Raw genomic sequence first — 16,863 nt, 5'->3', positions numbered from 1 at the left:
CAGTGCAATCTGGTATCAAGTTTGACAAGGAGAGATGATGGACATGGAGGAATCCCAAATGGTGATAAAACCAAATATAATTATTCAACTACAAATGAAATATTTGCACACATCATCCCCACACTGACGTCTTCTTGATACTGATCAAATATGAACACTGTAAACCACACTTTTGCTAAGTGGTCTTAGCAATGGATTCAGGTAAGAGCACTAAAGACAGTTTTGCAGACATGAGCCCAAAATTAAAGCAGATGGCAATGAGTTTTATTTATTCATTTTGTTATAAAATAATCAGATCAAATTAAAAGTACAGGAAAGTCTATGTCTAAATATTAATGGGGCCTTTGCCTGCATGTAACAGCCACCAGTACTGTCAGATATCCTGAGGACATCTGGAATCGGCTCAAATGACCTTTTGTAACAGCCTGTTGTTGATAATACCTTTGTGCCATGTCACCTTTATACAGTAAACACACATGCTGCTGCTTTCACTTATAAAAGGAGCCAAGCCACAGGCACCTCCATTTTAAACTAAAGAGACGTCACTACACAGCACAATGAGAGCAGCTTCGGTTTTGCTGTTCTCGTGGCTCTGCCTGGTGGCCTCAGTGCCTATTCCTGTGGAAGAATTAATTGAGACGGTGATTCAGAACAAGACCCAGCCTGACATCTGGACAGAGGGGAGCAGTCTCAGACACATGGTGGTGGAGCTGCAGGTGGAGCTGAGGAACATGACGGCCAGGCTGAAGCAGGCAGAGATACAGGCAGGTGAGCAGGAGTTGGGCCTCCTCCAAACTAAAACCCGCTTGGAGGAGCTGAGGCAGGATCACGCTGACATGGAGAAGAGACTCAATGCCAGTCAAATGCAAGGAGAAGAGCTGAGGCAAGAAAACGCGGAGTTGGCTACAGAAGTGACAGCTCTCAGTGTGAGGCTGGAGGCCAGTGAGAGGCAAGTAGAAGGGCTGAAGGTGGAGCTCGGAAACAACACAGTGGAGCTTTCTACCACACAAGCCAGAGTGACGGTGAACAGAAACGACCTGCAGCTCCTACAACGCAGGCTGGACGACTCACTCACTCGGAACACTGACAAAGAGAGTAAAATTTACGTCTTTAGCGCGGAACTCTACTGAGCAACAAGTGGATATTCTAATCAAAGACAATGCAAAGGAGGCGTTTCATGCTGCCTTGACGGACTCAGAAATCGCGGGGCGTCACAGTTCACCAGCAGTTCTGAAGTTCAGCAAGGTGTCCACCAATGTCAGACTCATTATGAAAATCAAATGATGATTGTAACAAGTGCTAAAATGATCTGGTCAGAGAATGTAAAATATGAACAATGAGTGTTTATAATCATCCAAATAAAAACACTTTTATTACCCGTTATCTGAGAATAGTATAATTTTATTAAAGTGTTTTGTATGGTGGCCCTGAGGGTCAAATCACAATGCCAGTTACAGGAAACACAGCAACGTGTAATTTTGTTTTGTTTTAAGTGTTTTTCAGAGTCATTAGTCGAACACTCCCTTGAGTGAATGGTTGACAGACAGGGCCGAAGACGTTTCCAAAAACAATTTTATATTTGATCCAGTAGGTGGCAGTCTGAGGACGCCATAGGCTACATGCACTGCATCAAGGAGAATAGGGAGAGGCTTGATGGGAGTAAAATGACATGGGAAGTATAAAGTGATGTAACCTTTTTCAGCTGAGGGCATGAGGAGATCTTCAGAATCACATCTTCATAATACAAAACCTTTAAAGTTGATCCAAAGGGGGAAAAAAAGAATTCAGCTGTATACGTCCATAGCTGGGATATCAGTGTGATGTGAATGTGCAGACAGCCGCAGAGAGAGGGGTCGGAATGTACAGTGTAAACTGTCGATTGAAGCCCCTGTGATATCACACTGGGTTGACCACATCAGCCCTGGTAAACAGTGATGCCAATATAAAGTAGTGTCAGTAGTAAGGGAACAATGAGGGCCGACATGATGGGATCAGCTGGAACACAGTGTGATTTCTGTCCTCCCCTCCGTCTCCGGACCTTTTTCACATCACAGTTTTGGGCAGTTGTCCAACAAAACAATTAGCAAGTATGGGAATCCCGGCCCTGCTCACATACAGAGGCCCTCCCTCCTTTCTCTCTATCTCTCCTGTCTCTCTTTCTCTCTCTATCTCCTCCTCTCTCTCTCTCTCTCTCTCTCTCTCTCTGCAGCTGGCCCCAGACGAGAGGCGGCCAAGTTTATTTTCACCACGGTGGTCCCTTTGGGGTAGCTGATGTATTAGGTGCGGGTCCTTGAAGAGATGTCGGTGGGACTCTTCTATTACTACAGCATGCAATCTTATTGTTGCTGTTGAAGGATACGTGGTAGTGTCCTTTAAGCAAGTGTGTTTAAAAGTCCGACATGCAACATCATCCTTGCTATTGTCGGTGAAGAGAAGCTTTAATGAGTAAAGCACCAGTACAACTTGACTGGTGAATATTAATGGGAATACCATAATGACAACTGATGGGAAATCTGTGGGTGAAGAACTTGGTGTCAAAGCGATAAAAACAAACTAGTTCGAGGTCCTTGAGGGACTGTTTTCCATAGTCACAAATGAAATGTCAGGAAATGTGAATGGCTGTCAGATTAATATGGAAACATTTATCCAATTGATCTTTCTGTGCTTCTTTTTTCTGTTACAATAACCTGATAAGAAGTGCAGGATTATCATCTTTACTAAGGAGGTAATTTTTCCATCTGTATTTGTTAGTTTATTTGATTGTGAGCAAGATTATGCAAAAGACACCTGATACAAATTCCCCAAAATCTAAAGATATGGTATAGGACAAAGATGAACGATCCTTGGTGGCAGTCTACGTTCAAAGTCTCAAAAGCAAATACTAATCTTCTCAAATCAATATACATTATTGTATAATTGGATTATCATTACTGAAGCATTACTATCAGCAACCTTTTAGCGTTTTCTCAGGGCAAACCATGACCTGGGCTGTTACCGGCTGTGACCTGAGCCGAGTTTGCTATAAAATATCTTGACTCAATATATGGAATATTTGAGCTAATTATGGGTTTAAGACACAATCCCACATATCGAATAAAAGTATCTCAAAACTAGTAACCTTCCACAACTTGGTGCTACATGCATGTTTATTCTGTCAAGAAGAAGCTCTAAGCTACTCCCTAAAACATGGTAAATGTATGTGTTTTGGAGGATGAGCTCTGGATTCAAACATGAATAATAAACTGTAGCCAGGTCAAGGGAGTGAGTGACAGAGTGTGGGAGGGATAGAGCAAATATCTGGACCAAAAAACATGTTGATCCATGTACAGTCCAAGGTCCACACATCTTCAGCAGTGTCCTCTACCTCCATCCCAATAAACCACATTGAGAGAGGGGGGGAGAGAGAGGGGGGGAGAGGGGGGAAGGGGGGGGGGGCGTGTGTCAGACTGCATAAATAACTGTCTGCATGATGTAAACACAGCGGTCATAACCCGAGCGAATTAAAACAACTGGTCTGGGCGGGATTAAAGCTCAGCGCGCACTTTTTCTACCACTTTAAAAAAAAACAGGTCCCGGGACAATAACTCACACTGTTCCTCAGAAAGGCTCAACTCTGATTGGCTTAATAATGAATATAAACCTTCCAATAAGCACTAAATAGATTATGTGTATACCTAACGTTTTTTAGTTTTCTTTTAAATAAAAATATGAAGTTATTGTTTTAATCACATAGGCCTAAAAATGTTCTGACATCTTAAAAATCAAATTAACTTCTCCAACTTTTTGGGGACTTGTTTAAATCATTCCAGAACTTAAGTTGCATGTTAGGGTCCCAGATAATCTCTGAAGGCAAATGTTTGTTTGCGTAATGACCACGGCGTCTACTGTTATCTATTAGAAACAACAGAGGGAGACTTATCTGCGCTTTGTTGGTGCTCAGGTTCTGCTGATTCTGACGGAGTGGACTTACGACAGAGGTCAGGTCAGAGCGTCGGCCCACACACAGAAACAAAAACAACACTAAGAGAAAGGTAGGAACAAAAGACATGCAGCACACAAGGTGTAAAAGTGGTACAAATATATATTTATACACATGTAATCTGTACAACCATATGAAAAATTCGCGCGTAATTGCGCACAGCCATCATCCATCGTAATGCAGCTGCCAGAACAGGTCTGCACCAGTACAAATGCATCTGCAGAGTATTAACAACAACAACAAAAAGCAATTTAATGCACGTTAATCTTTGAACCAGCAAAGACAACAATGAGAGACACTATGCATTTAAATAAATTCAGCTTGGCTTTATACGGGAACGAAGGAAGAGAGAGGACGCACTCTCTCCGCGTTATTCCCACTCGGAGTCTGCAGAGATGAGACGTGTTTCAGTCAATGTTCTGTCCTTTGTTTTCTTTTCTTTCTTTCTCTTGGAAAAAGCATCGTTCCTGTAACCAAACGTGGCCCGTGGAGGTGTCCGTCTTTCTGCATCACGAGGCCGTTGTTCCACATAACCTCGTCGCGTTCAGCATCTCCTTCAACTCGTTCTCCGGTTTGCCTGCGACCATGAAAGGCCACGTCTGCGGAAGAGAACACCACCAGGTTAGGTCAAACACGAAAAAGAGAAAAGAGTAAAAGAATAATAAAATAAAAAGGAATTGTCTCAATCATTTACTTGAATTCTGGGTATTGCTTTTTGGAGCTATATCACCAGTACTACATTGTTTATGCAGAAATATACATAATGTTAATAAATATGTTCTAAATTACTTTATAATGGTGACACCTGGTTTAAAAACATTTTCTTTATCGCAATAAAAGTTCTGCTGTGATATCTCAGATAGAATTAATCACAAGACCTAGAGCTTTTCCATATTATTGTTCTTTTATTCGCCGCTTTACATTGGAGGCCCTTGGTTTTTGGTCCATGAATTGATTATTGATTATGCAAATCGAATATTGGTAAGTCTAAGTCTGTTTTAATAAATCAATCAGGAGAGTATTTAATCCCATCCATGCACCTGCTTAGTGATCACACACGAGTCTCACCTTGGTGCTGAGACATGTGGAGGCCTTGTGTGAAGGCCACATTCCAACCCTGATCACGTTGAAACCTCTATTTGAAAATTAAACTGAGATAATAAGATAAAGCCATAAAAGAATAATAATTCACTCTTTCTCCAGAATATTGGGCCGAATCTAATGAATCTTAAAAAAAAAAAACATTCTGCTCATAAACTACCAGATGCGTTTCATCTCACCAGGTTGACAGGATGGATATATCCGTTTTCATATTTGTCGTTGGCCAGTATCTGCCGGAGGTGCGCGATGTAGCTGGACGCGAGGCGCAGCGTGTCCAGCTTGGAGAGCTTGGTGTCCGATGGTACCCAGGGCAGGGTGGTCTTCAGCCGCGAGAAGGCCTTGGACAGGACGCGCATCCTGGCTCTCTCCCGCGCGTTGGCCGCGTTCCTCTGCACCTGCTTGCCCTCCTGCTGCGGCGCCACACCCTTGGGCGCCGTTTTGCGCGACCCGGTCTTCCTCTTCTTGCCCGGCGCGTCTCTGCGCTCGTCGCTTGCACAGGGCCCCTCGCAGTTGGAGCTGTCCTCCGTGCTCTCGTTGGAGTCTTTGCCCGAGGAGGCGAACTTGAGGATGCCGTCCAGGAGCTCGTCGTCGACATCGCTGAGGGAGCCGGTGGACATGGTGAGCTGTCTCCGACCGGAGCGGACTCAAAGCATAGGAGCAAAGGCTGATGCAGGGTTATGGACAGGGTGGGACGACGCACGCCTGCGGGGGCTATGATGTGTTCATGGACTCCTGACCGTGCGAGGAGAGGAGCAAGACTTTTATCTCAGGGAGCAGAGAGGGCGTTACCTCATGCTGGGAGGAGACATGGGTTCTGGGCTCTCTGGGTTTCCAGGGCCCCTAAGTAACCCCAGAGACAGAACATGCGGTTTATTTCCAGCACAAATGTGACCTTAGCCAGACCCTTGGTTATTTTTGAGAAGATAACATGGCTTCGTCACTGTGATTTTTTATTTTTAGACCCTCTTCAACTTTTTCAAAAAGTCAGGGGTCCTTGAATTTTACTATTAGAGGTTTTGTGTGACTGATCTATAGGATATTAGAAAATAAGGAATTAAAAAGGAAGTAAAGAAGATTTGGTTTTACAGATTAGCCTCAAGAAACCATTCCACCATGGAGTGTAAACATGACAAAGCAAAAATCATATTCGGGTTAAAAATAAAACCATTTTCATTTCTTCTGTTTCTCTAAGTTATCTTATATTATCGTAGATTAAGATATCAAATTTGGAAAATTCCAACATTTCATTCGCTATTATATTTGGTTGAAATGCTTCTAGATGTCAAAGTTATAATCATTAAAAAATAGGAAAATCTACTATTTTTACCGATTCATAATAGTACAATCATATTTTAGACTTATCTTAATACAACATATCAGAGTATTCAGTAGCCTCACAGGAATCATGCAACTTTCAGCACATCTCTCCAGTTCAACAGGATAAAGTGCAGGGGGGTGTCATGTCTCAAATCACAAAGTGGCGCCTCGGTCCCCTCTGATGTAATGGATACCCAGCACCCACAATCCCCTGTTTGGCCTTCCACATCATTCCACACTGATGCTCCATGCACTGGTTCGCTCAGGGCCCAGTCCAAACAACACGGCCTCCGCATGGAGCTGCTGGAAGTGGAGAAGGTTGAACGGCAACAGGAGAACGCGGTTCTTAGTCATGTGCATCCTGTTCACTGTATTAATTATTGTGAGCGATGAGACATACAGTGGGATTCTGAGTAACATGAAACTGCAGATTGTAGTTGCTGTTATGCAGGATGGTGTGTGTTTGTGTGTGTGTGTGTGTGTTTGTGTGTGTGTGTGTGCGTGTGTGTGTGTGTGAACATGCTGCCTTCGCATGCACAGCTGAAGCATGTGCAAGGATAAGAGGTGTGTCTCTTGAGTGTTCACCTCTAACCCCTTTGCTTCCGGTGTCACAGCGGATTAAACCAGGCACCACTGCTACGTTTTACCCATCACTATGACACGAGGAAATGCAGCAATGTTTAAAAGTGTTGATGAAGGCCTTTTAAGACAACTTCGCCTCCTTGCTGACCAAGCGACTAATTTTGTGTAATCAGAAAGCAAGCAAGCCCCCTTCGGTTATTCAGTGTCTTCTGGAGGTTCTGTGGAAAAAATTAGAATTACCATATATGGATCATGGTCTCTGTTTATCACACATGTAGAAGTTCATTTTTTTCCTCTGAATTCATAATCTGTTACTATAATACATAAACTGGTCGACAGAAACTGACATATAGGACTGCATTACTCTGGATGTAGAATTTTTTAAGTCATATATTATCATTATTATTAGTTTTCTTTTATAATTACTCTACAATTTTCAAATGTTACTCATATCTTTTAAATAATTTACTTTTTTGGGTATGCAAGTCTGTGAATTTGTATGTTTATTTCTATAACCATCTTCTTTGTTATGATTCATTTTGTATTTGTGTGACCATAGAAGGGGGTAGGGGCCTGGGATCGGGGCAGGGTTGTGAATTATTAAGAATAATAATAACAATAACAATATTAGAACATGTATCCTAATGTCAAAATGTAGGTGGCTTGAACCTTGGAAAATCCTAACAAAAAGTGTTGACAAGAATAGAGCAGCCGTAAAATCTGAAAGAACAAGACGTTCACATGAATGTGCTGCAAAGAGAGAGGGAAGAGAGAGAGAGAGAGAGAGAGAGAGAGAGAGAGAGAGAGAGAAAGGTGAGGCCATGGTGGGAGAGGGAAGAAAGGAAGACAGCGCTTAATCTCCTGGGTGGGCTGGAAATCAAAGCACTTAGTGGAAAAGTAATAATAGAGTCTGCTAGATTGATGATCACCTCTGAGATACATGGATACACCAGAGAGTCACAGAGAGAGTGAGGGAGAGGGAGGTGAACTAAAATAGCTCATGAAAAGACTCTGCACAGGCCTCGTTTTTTTTCTCTCTCTCTCCCACATGTGTCGATAAAACACAGGCCCTGGTGTAACAAAGCCATTAGTATTATTTGTACTCACAAAGGTTTTTAAATCTCATAATTTAATGTCCTAACTGAGCCAAACCTTTTTGGTCCCCCGACGTATTTCAGCCCTTTGTGTGAACGATAACAAATGTAACACAAGTGTTGAGGAAACTTCCCCGTTGACCGTTTTCTGCCTCGGTCACACACACAGTGACATGAGGCAACAGGTGGAGAGAGGACGAGGGAGCGAAATGGGGGGCGAGGGGGAGAAAGAAAGAGGGGACCCTGGCAGTTATGGAGGGACGTGCTGCTAATTAGCCGGTTTGGGGTCAAAGGCTAGGCCGCTTGTGTGATGTCACCATGAAAGGACGGGTTCCAGATGTTGCTTGCAGGGCCACCGAGGGGGGGGGGGGACACCTGACTCCTCGGGGTCATTATCATTTCTCACCCACACACACACAAACACCTTTTGAACATGTGAAGTAACTGCATGTGCTGAGACAAAGACGTTTAAAAAAACCATGTGATTATCACATTTATTGGATTTGGACACTGTTTTTACACTTTTGCTTAGAAATCTGTGTCGTTGTTTTTTATCTGCTCCGTCAAAAGGTTACTTCTGAGACAGCGCCCCCTTCAGTACTGCTTTCAAGGCGCTGCTCAAATGTCAGTGTTTGTAATTTGTTTAGGGCTACAGCATGTGTGTGTTTGTGTGTTCGTCATATAGACTGTATTCAAAGATGTGTCCCTCAAAAGTGAAGACAAAACCTCTTGACTGGCCCCTAGTGGCTGGCTGCAGTATAGGTCATAAAACCAGCCTCCACCATGTTAGTGAATGGACATTAAATAAAAAGGACATGTTGTATACATATTTAGGTAGTTCTTATCACACCGGTGTGTGTTCAGTGCTTATGTTTAAAATGGGGTACAATGCAACCATTGCTGCAATAACGTTTCATTTCCTAACAACAAAAGTGAAATCTAAAAGACAATTTAGATTTCAGCTTTAATGTAAGATGTAAGAAGAGTCCACACTTTTAAGTTGAGATTGTGGGGAATTATTCTTAGGAGCAAAAAAAATGGGAAATTAAAACAGCCTTGTTTGCAATGAACAATATTAAACTTGGTTACAGAGGGAAAAGATTTTATCATCTTCTTTATCCTCTTTCCTCAACCATAGTTTTTTAACCACCTTCTAAGTGTTTTTCTGAAAAAGGAAAATAAGCCTGAGAAGCAAACATTTAACTGCGGAACAACTGACTAATGTGAGAAATTGGGGGAGGAATGAAACTAATGACACCAAACTAAATACAGTTTTATTTACTGGAAAAACATTCCACATGTATTTCCCTGAGAGTCAAAGAATGAAAGAACAAACAACACTAAGATTTTTGGGTTGCTGCACAGAAACAGACTGAGGACCTAATCTTGGAGTGAGGCTTGGGGTGAGAAAAACATCATCCATCTTTGTCTAAGTGCGGCAGTGTCCTGTCCCTTATCACAGCCGTACTCCCCCAGCACACGCACACATGCACTCACCCACGTATGCACAAATTGCTTTTCACCTCAGTTCAAGTGGCTCTAAACTAAAGGAGGAAAAATCAAAGCAAAATAACTAAAACAGAGGTTGTTGAGAGTGCAAACACACAGCGGGGAGAGGAGAAAGTCATTGCAAAAGGATGTGGCGGACAATAAGAGAGAATTATGAACATGTTTATGGGAGTGAAAATATCATTATTATATTTCAAAAAGACTGCGCTCCTTTGATATTCTGTGACAGGAACATCCGGGGGGGGGACAGACAAGGGATCCTCCAGAATGAGACTGATATTCTGTCAAAGTGTAGGTTAACGACCCGGAAGTCTTGTCCTTACAGAGTGAGGGAGTTGGGAGTTGGAGTGTATTGGTCTCTGGACTGCGCTCACACATGCGCACTTATCCTCGTGCATCTGTGTTAAATGTAGTGGATTTCACAATGTGTGGTACGGATGGATATGGATCATACAGAATTAAAGAGGAATGGTGGAATCTGGGAAATGCCTACACAGGATTGGCCGGATTATCTGTCTCCTGCATCACCCTGACAACCAACCACATGACTCAAGACCAAATCTGGGATTCTTTCACTGTGCTCAGAGAAATTGTGTTGTACTTTTGGACTCTGTATAAAAACATATATAGACTCCAGGTCTGAGAGTAAAGCCAAAGAGGAGAAATGCCTGCAACTTGTATAATTACCAGCAGGGGGCAACTCCTCTGGTTGGAAAACTAGCACATTTTTACGGAAGTCTATGAGATAATGACTTTGATTCTCTCTTGATTGTTAACGCCAGTAAACAGTGTCATAGCTCCAAGTCTTCTTCAATGCAGCATGAAGTTCATATTGTAAATTATGGTCCCATTTAAAGTAAAACAGACGATAAAGTATGTATGGGGTGTGGCTCCCCTGTGATTGACACATAGCACCGTCCAGTGGGTGAGGTTTGCAGGTGTAGGTGGGTGTGTTATGTCCTTATGCCCTCAGTCAGGCTCCACCCCCTGCTCCTCAAAATATGGTTACATTTGGCCAAAATGCTGAACCTGAGAATTCCAAACTGCAGCTTGTGAACCAATGGGTGACGTCACATGGGATTGCCACTTGGTTCATTCACACACCAAAGTCACCTTCCCACTAAGCAAGTTCAGTTTGAAAGTGTTCAACAAGCCAGTTTTGATGTTTTTCCAGATGAGTGCCTGCAAAGTTTTAAGTCGCTGTTCCTGTCGATACGGATCAGGAGCAGTGCAGCCTGTTGTTAAAGATAAAAAAAGAAAATGATAACCAGACTGATGGAGATGAATAGCAGCCCTGCTGGAGATGAAGCCTGAGAAACGAGTGCAGGCAGCCGTAAAAACAATAACTTTACAAGGAGAAAGATTCACAGTAGCAACCTGAACTAAGTTGGTTGCTGAAATATCCATTGGCACTGCTGTCTTAGTGGTTCTTTACCCAAAATACACACACACACACACACACACACACACACACACACACACTTAAGCTGTGTTGGCTTGAGGTTGAATTGGCTGCGCGCCCAAAGTGTCCTGTCGGAAGTAAGTGAGATGTGATGCAGCTGCAGTTTGAGTGTGTTTTTGTGAGTGAGTGTGTGTGCGTGTGTGTGTGTGTGTGTGTGTGTGTGTGTGTGCTTGTGTGTGTTCTAAGGCAGTATATGGCACTTTTTTAAACCTCTGTTGCAACCACTGGACCAACTTGTGGCCTGGTGATCGGATGCAGAGATAAAAGCTCTGTGTGTGCGTGTGTGCGTGTGTGTGCGTCTGTGTGCGTGTGTGTGTGTGTGTGTGTGTGTGTGTGTGTGTGTGTGTATGTGCATGTGTGGGTGTGTGTGTGTGTGGGTGTGTGTGTGGCTGGCTTCACTTTGCAGGAGTGGGCAGCGGGGCAGTGTGGGACAGTGCTGGGTTTCAGAGTCAGAGGTCTGGTCTCTGTCATTGTGACTGAGGCTACAGTTTATAAACAGAGAGGGAGAGGGACACTGCTCAGTTTTCCATCTCACACAGTGGTACGGTTTAGACGTGTGTGTGTGGTTTAATCCTCCAACAGGCCAGAGCTCCCAGCACCCAGCTAAACCCTTCGCGGCAGCCATCCGTGCCCCCCCTCCCCTTCCGCTCCTTCAGCCAGACCCTCGGCCCTCAACCGCGCTCTCCCAGTGTCCCCACTGCTGTTGTTGGATGTCTGGTCAGTCCCGTGCAGCCAAAACAAATAGAGTCAAAACTGTTGAGGGAGGAAAACAAGCTATTTAGCCAAGATGCATTCGCGCACTTCTTACTGTTTAAACACTGACATGCATTTCAAAGTGGTGTGCACCTTCATGTCTACAAACCAGGTTAAACAGACTCTTCAGTGCCACACAAACATGAGTAAAACTTATCATCAATAATGTTAAATTCATTCATCCCCCCCAACTCCTAACCAAGGTTATGGGAAACTGCATATGTCTACCACTAATGCCATTTTGCTCTTTACAACGTGGACAAACATCAGGCCTTACCCAAATCAGTGGTCGTGGTTATTTCTTGTCTGATTACTGCGATGCCCCTCACTGGGCCTCCCTTCACTGTAAACAGTGCATAGTTAAAATCCTTTCAGAAGTCCCAGAATGCAGCAGCACATCTGCCCTTCAATTTGTCATGTTACTCCGCTGCTCATCAACCTCCACTGGCTGCCCATGGCTGCCCATGGCTGCCCAAATCAGATCGCTTACTGACGTCTTCTTTCAATCATGCATGTTTATGCTACTTGTCGGCCATTGCATTCATCCAAGGAACATCATCTGCACACCAGATAATCGCAGTCCAGACTTCCCCTTGTTTTGGGATCCCTGATGGTGGAACAAGGAACCTGGTGCGATCAGATCGGGGGAGTCCCTAAATCTTCAAGGACCTCTTCCAATGAGGTGTATGGTCCTCTAAACTAGAAAAGGTATCGTTTTTTCTTTATCACCGGCAAATTTCACAAAATCGTGAGAAGACACAAACTATCTGAGTGATCTCTGTAGATGAACGGAGATAAAGTGTCAGGATCATCCGCACACACACACCTCATCATCAGTGTAGCGCTGGACGGTCGCTGATATTATTCACACCTGATCAGTCAGGCTGTTGTTATAATGGAGGGCGATGATGGAGAGGGATGATAAACAGAACTGCGCTCTCATTGGCTGGATCAGGTTCTACACTTTGATCTTCTTTCTCCTCATTACTCAAGGGGGAGCGACAGGTGTGTGTGGGTTTTGTGTGTGTGTGTGTGTGTCCGTGTGTGTGTGTGTCCATGTGTGTGCATATGTCCGTGTCCGTTTGTGTTTATATATATAGAGATTATTGTAATATGTTGAATGAGATGTGCAAATTCCTGAGTTGCTATCAAGAGGGGAACATCTATTAATGAAGGAGCCTGTATTTATATTTATTATCAACATTTATACTCCCTGCAGATGCTTGAATTGCTGCATCTCTTTTGAAAAATGAACTGTTTACCACCCCACTCCAGAAAAAAAAGGAAGAATAGAAGAAATGACCTCATCCCCATCATATCTCGAGACTGTCTCAGCAGTCTGGGTAGCTCACGCCTGCACACTCACAAACAGCCCACTGATACAGTGGGAAACACACACTGATTATCTGTAACTTTGCTGGTAATTGCTGCAGCCTCTGGTGCAGAGGGAGACAGGCAGAATATTATCCGACCCCAGGAAGAGAGATAGGGAGCAGTCCCTCAAGACACCACAGTTTTGAACAGTTATGCATTTCTTCTGGTCAGCGTTCTCTTGTGTGCACGAACAAACTCCAGGCTTGAGTGCGATTACACCCACGGAGCCTGACGATATCTCTGGATAAACCCTCCAGAACCGCTGATAGCCGGGGAACGTGTTGACTGCCCCCCCGAACACAGGGAAACCTCTGCCTTCCTGGGCAAAGAGATTACGCATGTTAGCTGCTTCCCTCCAGTCAAGCCTCCCCCCTCCAGGTCCCACAGGGAATCGTCACCCCCACCGGCCCGGAGACGGAGGCTCCTCCTGGGCTACTCCGCTGATACTCCCTTCATACTCGGTGTGGGTCTGATGCACAGGGAGGGAACTTGTACAAACATTGCACATTTGACGTACAATCCCTTATACACACCCTCACACACTAATATACTGTACACACACAAACGCACGCACACACACACAAACACACACAGACCGGCCAGCTTATAATATACAGCAACATCTCTCCTACACTTGTAATATAAACATGAAAAGCCATTGGTTTTATACATGAGAGAAAAATAGGACGGCAGAAATAAAAAAAGCCCGACATAGAAAGGAATGTGAAATTATGAAATGGAGCAGACGTGCAGGGATGTTCAAGGGATTTTGTTTTGGAGTATCAGTAACTCTGTGGTGTGTGTTTGTGTGTGTTGCGATAGCACCTTCTTATGTATCATTTCAACCCTAATCTGTGTTTGTGCCAGTGTGTGTGTTGCCAGTTCTCCCACGGGACACAGACGTTATGCTACCGGAGGCTAACAGGAGATGACAAAGAGGTGAGATGTGAACTGTGATGAAAAAAAAGTGCCCCTCTCACACACACACACACGCACACACACAGACACCCAAAAACAAACACACACATGCACTTACACACTCACATTCACAACATTGAATCTCATGAGACCCCTGATATCCCCTGAACCCCAGGTCCCAGGGCAGGAAGCGCGTGTGTGAATTAGCTCATTAGTGTGTGCACGTGTTTGTTTGTGTGTGTGCATGTGTGTGTGCATCTCCAGCTCCGGTGGATCTAACAGACAGGCCCACTTAGTAGCAGAGGACAGACACAACAGCACCTCACCAACCCTGTAATCACAAACAGATGTCGGCTCACCTCTTTGCTAAATGTTAGCTGTAGCGTTTCATTATTGGATTTTTATATGACCATGTGATTTTTAATCTTAACACTGAGTGCAACTGCACGTCCGTGCATATTTGTCTGATGACAAAACTCGGCGAAAAGATATCAGTGCAATATTTATAAACTGACCTCCGTAGCAACTGAGAGTTACGTGAAGTGCTGCACATCCGTTCAGAAACAACAGTTTGAGTGATACTGAAATTGTTTGTTTAAAATTATTCTGTCTCAACAGACGACAAGATTTAATGGATACATCTTTAAATTGTACGAAAGCAAGTATAATAGTTTGAGTAAATTTGTATGCACAATCAACGCCCCATCTGAGACTGTGAACAGCATTTTTATAAGACATAAGAAAGATTATGGCTCAGTATGAAAATACGATTCATTTTCCTTCATGGCAAAATGACACTTGCAGTGCTGAAAGTAAAATGTTACTTTGAACCAAAGAATTATTATTGTTTTCAACTGTTTTTATCACTTACTACAGCAGTTTTTTAACTGATAAAGTCTGAGCCTAATGGAAGCATCTCTGTTTTAGTCACTGCTGTGATTAATGTTAAAATGTTAATAGGATAATAAATAGGTGTATATTTAGAGCTTGATGAGGGGATAACATCATTTCTCTTGATGATCACACGTATACCTGACACTCATGGTCGACTTTGCATCAAACCTTTATTTTACTCTCGCTGTTCTGCACTTTTGTTGTTTTCGGTTAAAGTCGTACTCTAAAGACGCGTTGCTGCTTCTGAAACACACACGCAAACACAACATGCACAACATGTGAATCCGTCTTTTTCTTAATCATCTTCTTAGTTTATTTCTTAGAAACACTCACTCTCACACACACACGTGCACACCATTTGGTTATGCAAAAAGCGACGTGTCCCTGTGGGGAATCAGCTGTTGTCCAGCTGTTTTATGCATATATACTCTTTGGCTTATTTATTTGACAGCAGCGATGTGCATCTTCAGAGGTGAGAAGTGTGGCTGTGTATAAACAACTAAACATCCTTATTGCCATCATGATGCAACACACACACACACACTTGAAGGAAAGGGTTCCGTCTTCCAATATTGGCAAAATGTCTAAATGTCTCTTGGAAAGAGAGTTCTCGTTTAATCCAAATTCTTTTCTGCTAAAAGCCGGATCGCACATTATTTACAACGAAAACATTACAATGCCAAAGAATTTGAGTTAATTTGTCTTGAATCACTTCTTAACGTGCACTACGTTTGTTTCACATTAGAGGAGATACACTGAAGACCTGACTTTTCCAGGACTGAAACCTTGGTGAGTGTTTCCTGCTTTTTACTGCACACTTTGGTTTGGATTTTTTTTGTTTTTAAACACAGAGTAGATCAATCAGCGAAGTGGTGGTCCTTATCTATCTCTTTCCCCCTGGATACTAATTAAAGATAATAAACCGCGCAGATCATTTCTCTGCTCCAAACTCTCAGTCACCTCTGCTCTTCTAGCACCCAGACACACATGGTCGAATTGGCTGGGAGCTCACACACACACACACACACCCACACACACATGCAGGGCTTCCCCTCAGGCTGCAGGTGTGTGTAAATTCTGCCTGTGTCTCTGTACGTGACAAATTTGCATTATATGTTAAAAACAGTGTCGAAGGCTTTTAAATACACATAAAGCTACATCTTTCAAACATGTGCCTGCACACACACACACACACACACACACACACACACACACACACAAGATTCATCTCTCTGTGTGTCCAAGCTTAAACCCCTCGTTTATCTTCAGTCGACGCCTTAAACACAGGTGTTTGGAGGGTTTACAGATGATGATATCATGCGACTATATTCAAGTCCACTCTTTCTCTCTCTCTTCACACACATAATTGCTTCCCACAGAAAACCCCCCTGTTTGCCTCACTTATCACAAACACACAGACCCTCTCCAACATTTGTTTCTAACCCACTCACCAGCCCGGTCAGCACACACAGATATTTATCTAGCTCAGAGACAGAGAGTCTCATGAGCCGACGGCGGGCGTAAGATTTTTATTGAGCAAGAAGATAAAAAGGCCGGTTCTGCTCTGTGTCCATTAGGGCTAAAATGGCCTTAGGAGCGTCTGATGAAATGGAATAAACTGTTGTGGTTATCTTCCCTGGCTGCTGCGATGGAGGAGAGCCATGAGAGAACGAGGGAGATGACACGCTCGCAAAAAAACTAGACATTGCTTCACAGACGCAAAATCATTCACACACACACAGACACACACAAAATCGAACCCTCCATGGTATTGCCCTGGTCTGTATTTATCCCTAACCATAACAGAGCAGGCAGATAATGGCTGATGGGACTGTCGTAAAAATATCCTGGCACGGTTCTGTTTGGATTAACCTCCTCTC

General features: G+C 43.5%; 1 protein-coding gene across 1 annotated transcript; it reads right to left on the bottom strand.

Annotated features, from left to right (window-relative positions):
• Window positions 1-4,063: 4,063 nt before the first annotated feature.
• On the bottom strand, window positions 4,064-5,831 carry tcf21 (transcription factor 21). Its single transcript, XM_062412062.1, has 2 exons — window positions 5,260-5,831; window positions 4,064-4,578 (listed from the first exon to the last, which is right to left on the bottom strand). The coding sequence occupies exons 1-2, from the start codon at window positions 5,695-5,697 to the stop codon at window positions 4,489-4,491; spliced, it is 528 nt and encodes a 175-aa protein (XP_062268046.1). The 5' UTR covers window positions 5,698-5,831; the 3' UTR covers window positions 4,064-4,488.
• Between the last annotated feature and the right edge of the window lie 11,032 nt (window positions 5,832-16,863).

Source organism: Platichthys flesus, chromosome 18 (assembly GCF_949316205.1).
Source record: "Platichthys flesus chromosome 18, fPlaFle2.1, whole genome shotgun sequence".
Taxonomy (NCBI): Eukaryota; Metazoa; Chordata; class Actinopteri; order Pleuronectiformes; family Pleuronectidae; genus Platichthys; species Platichthys flesus.
This window is presented reverse-complemented; position numbering and strand designations above follow the sequence as displayed.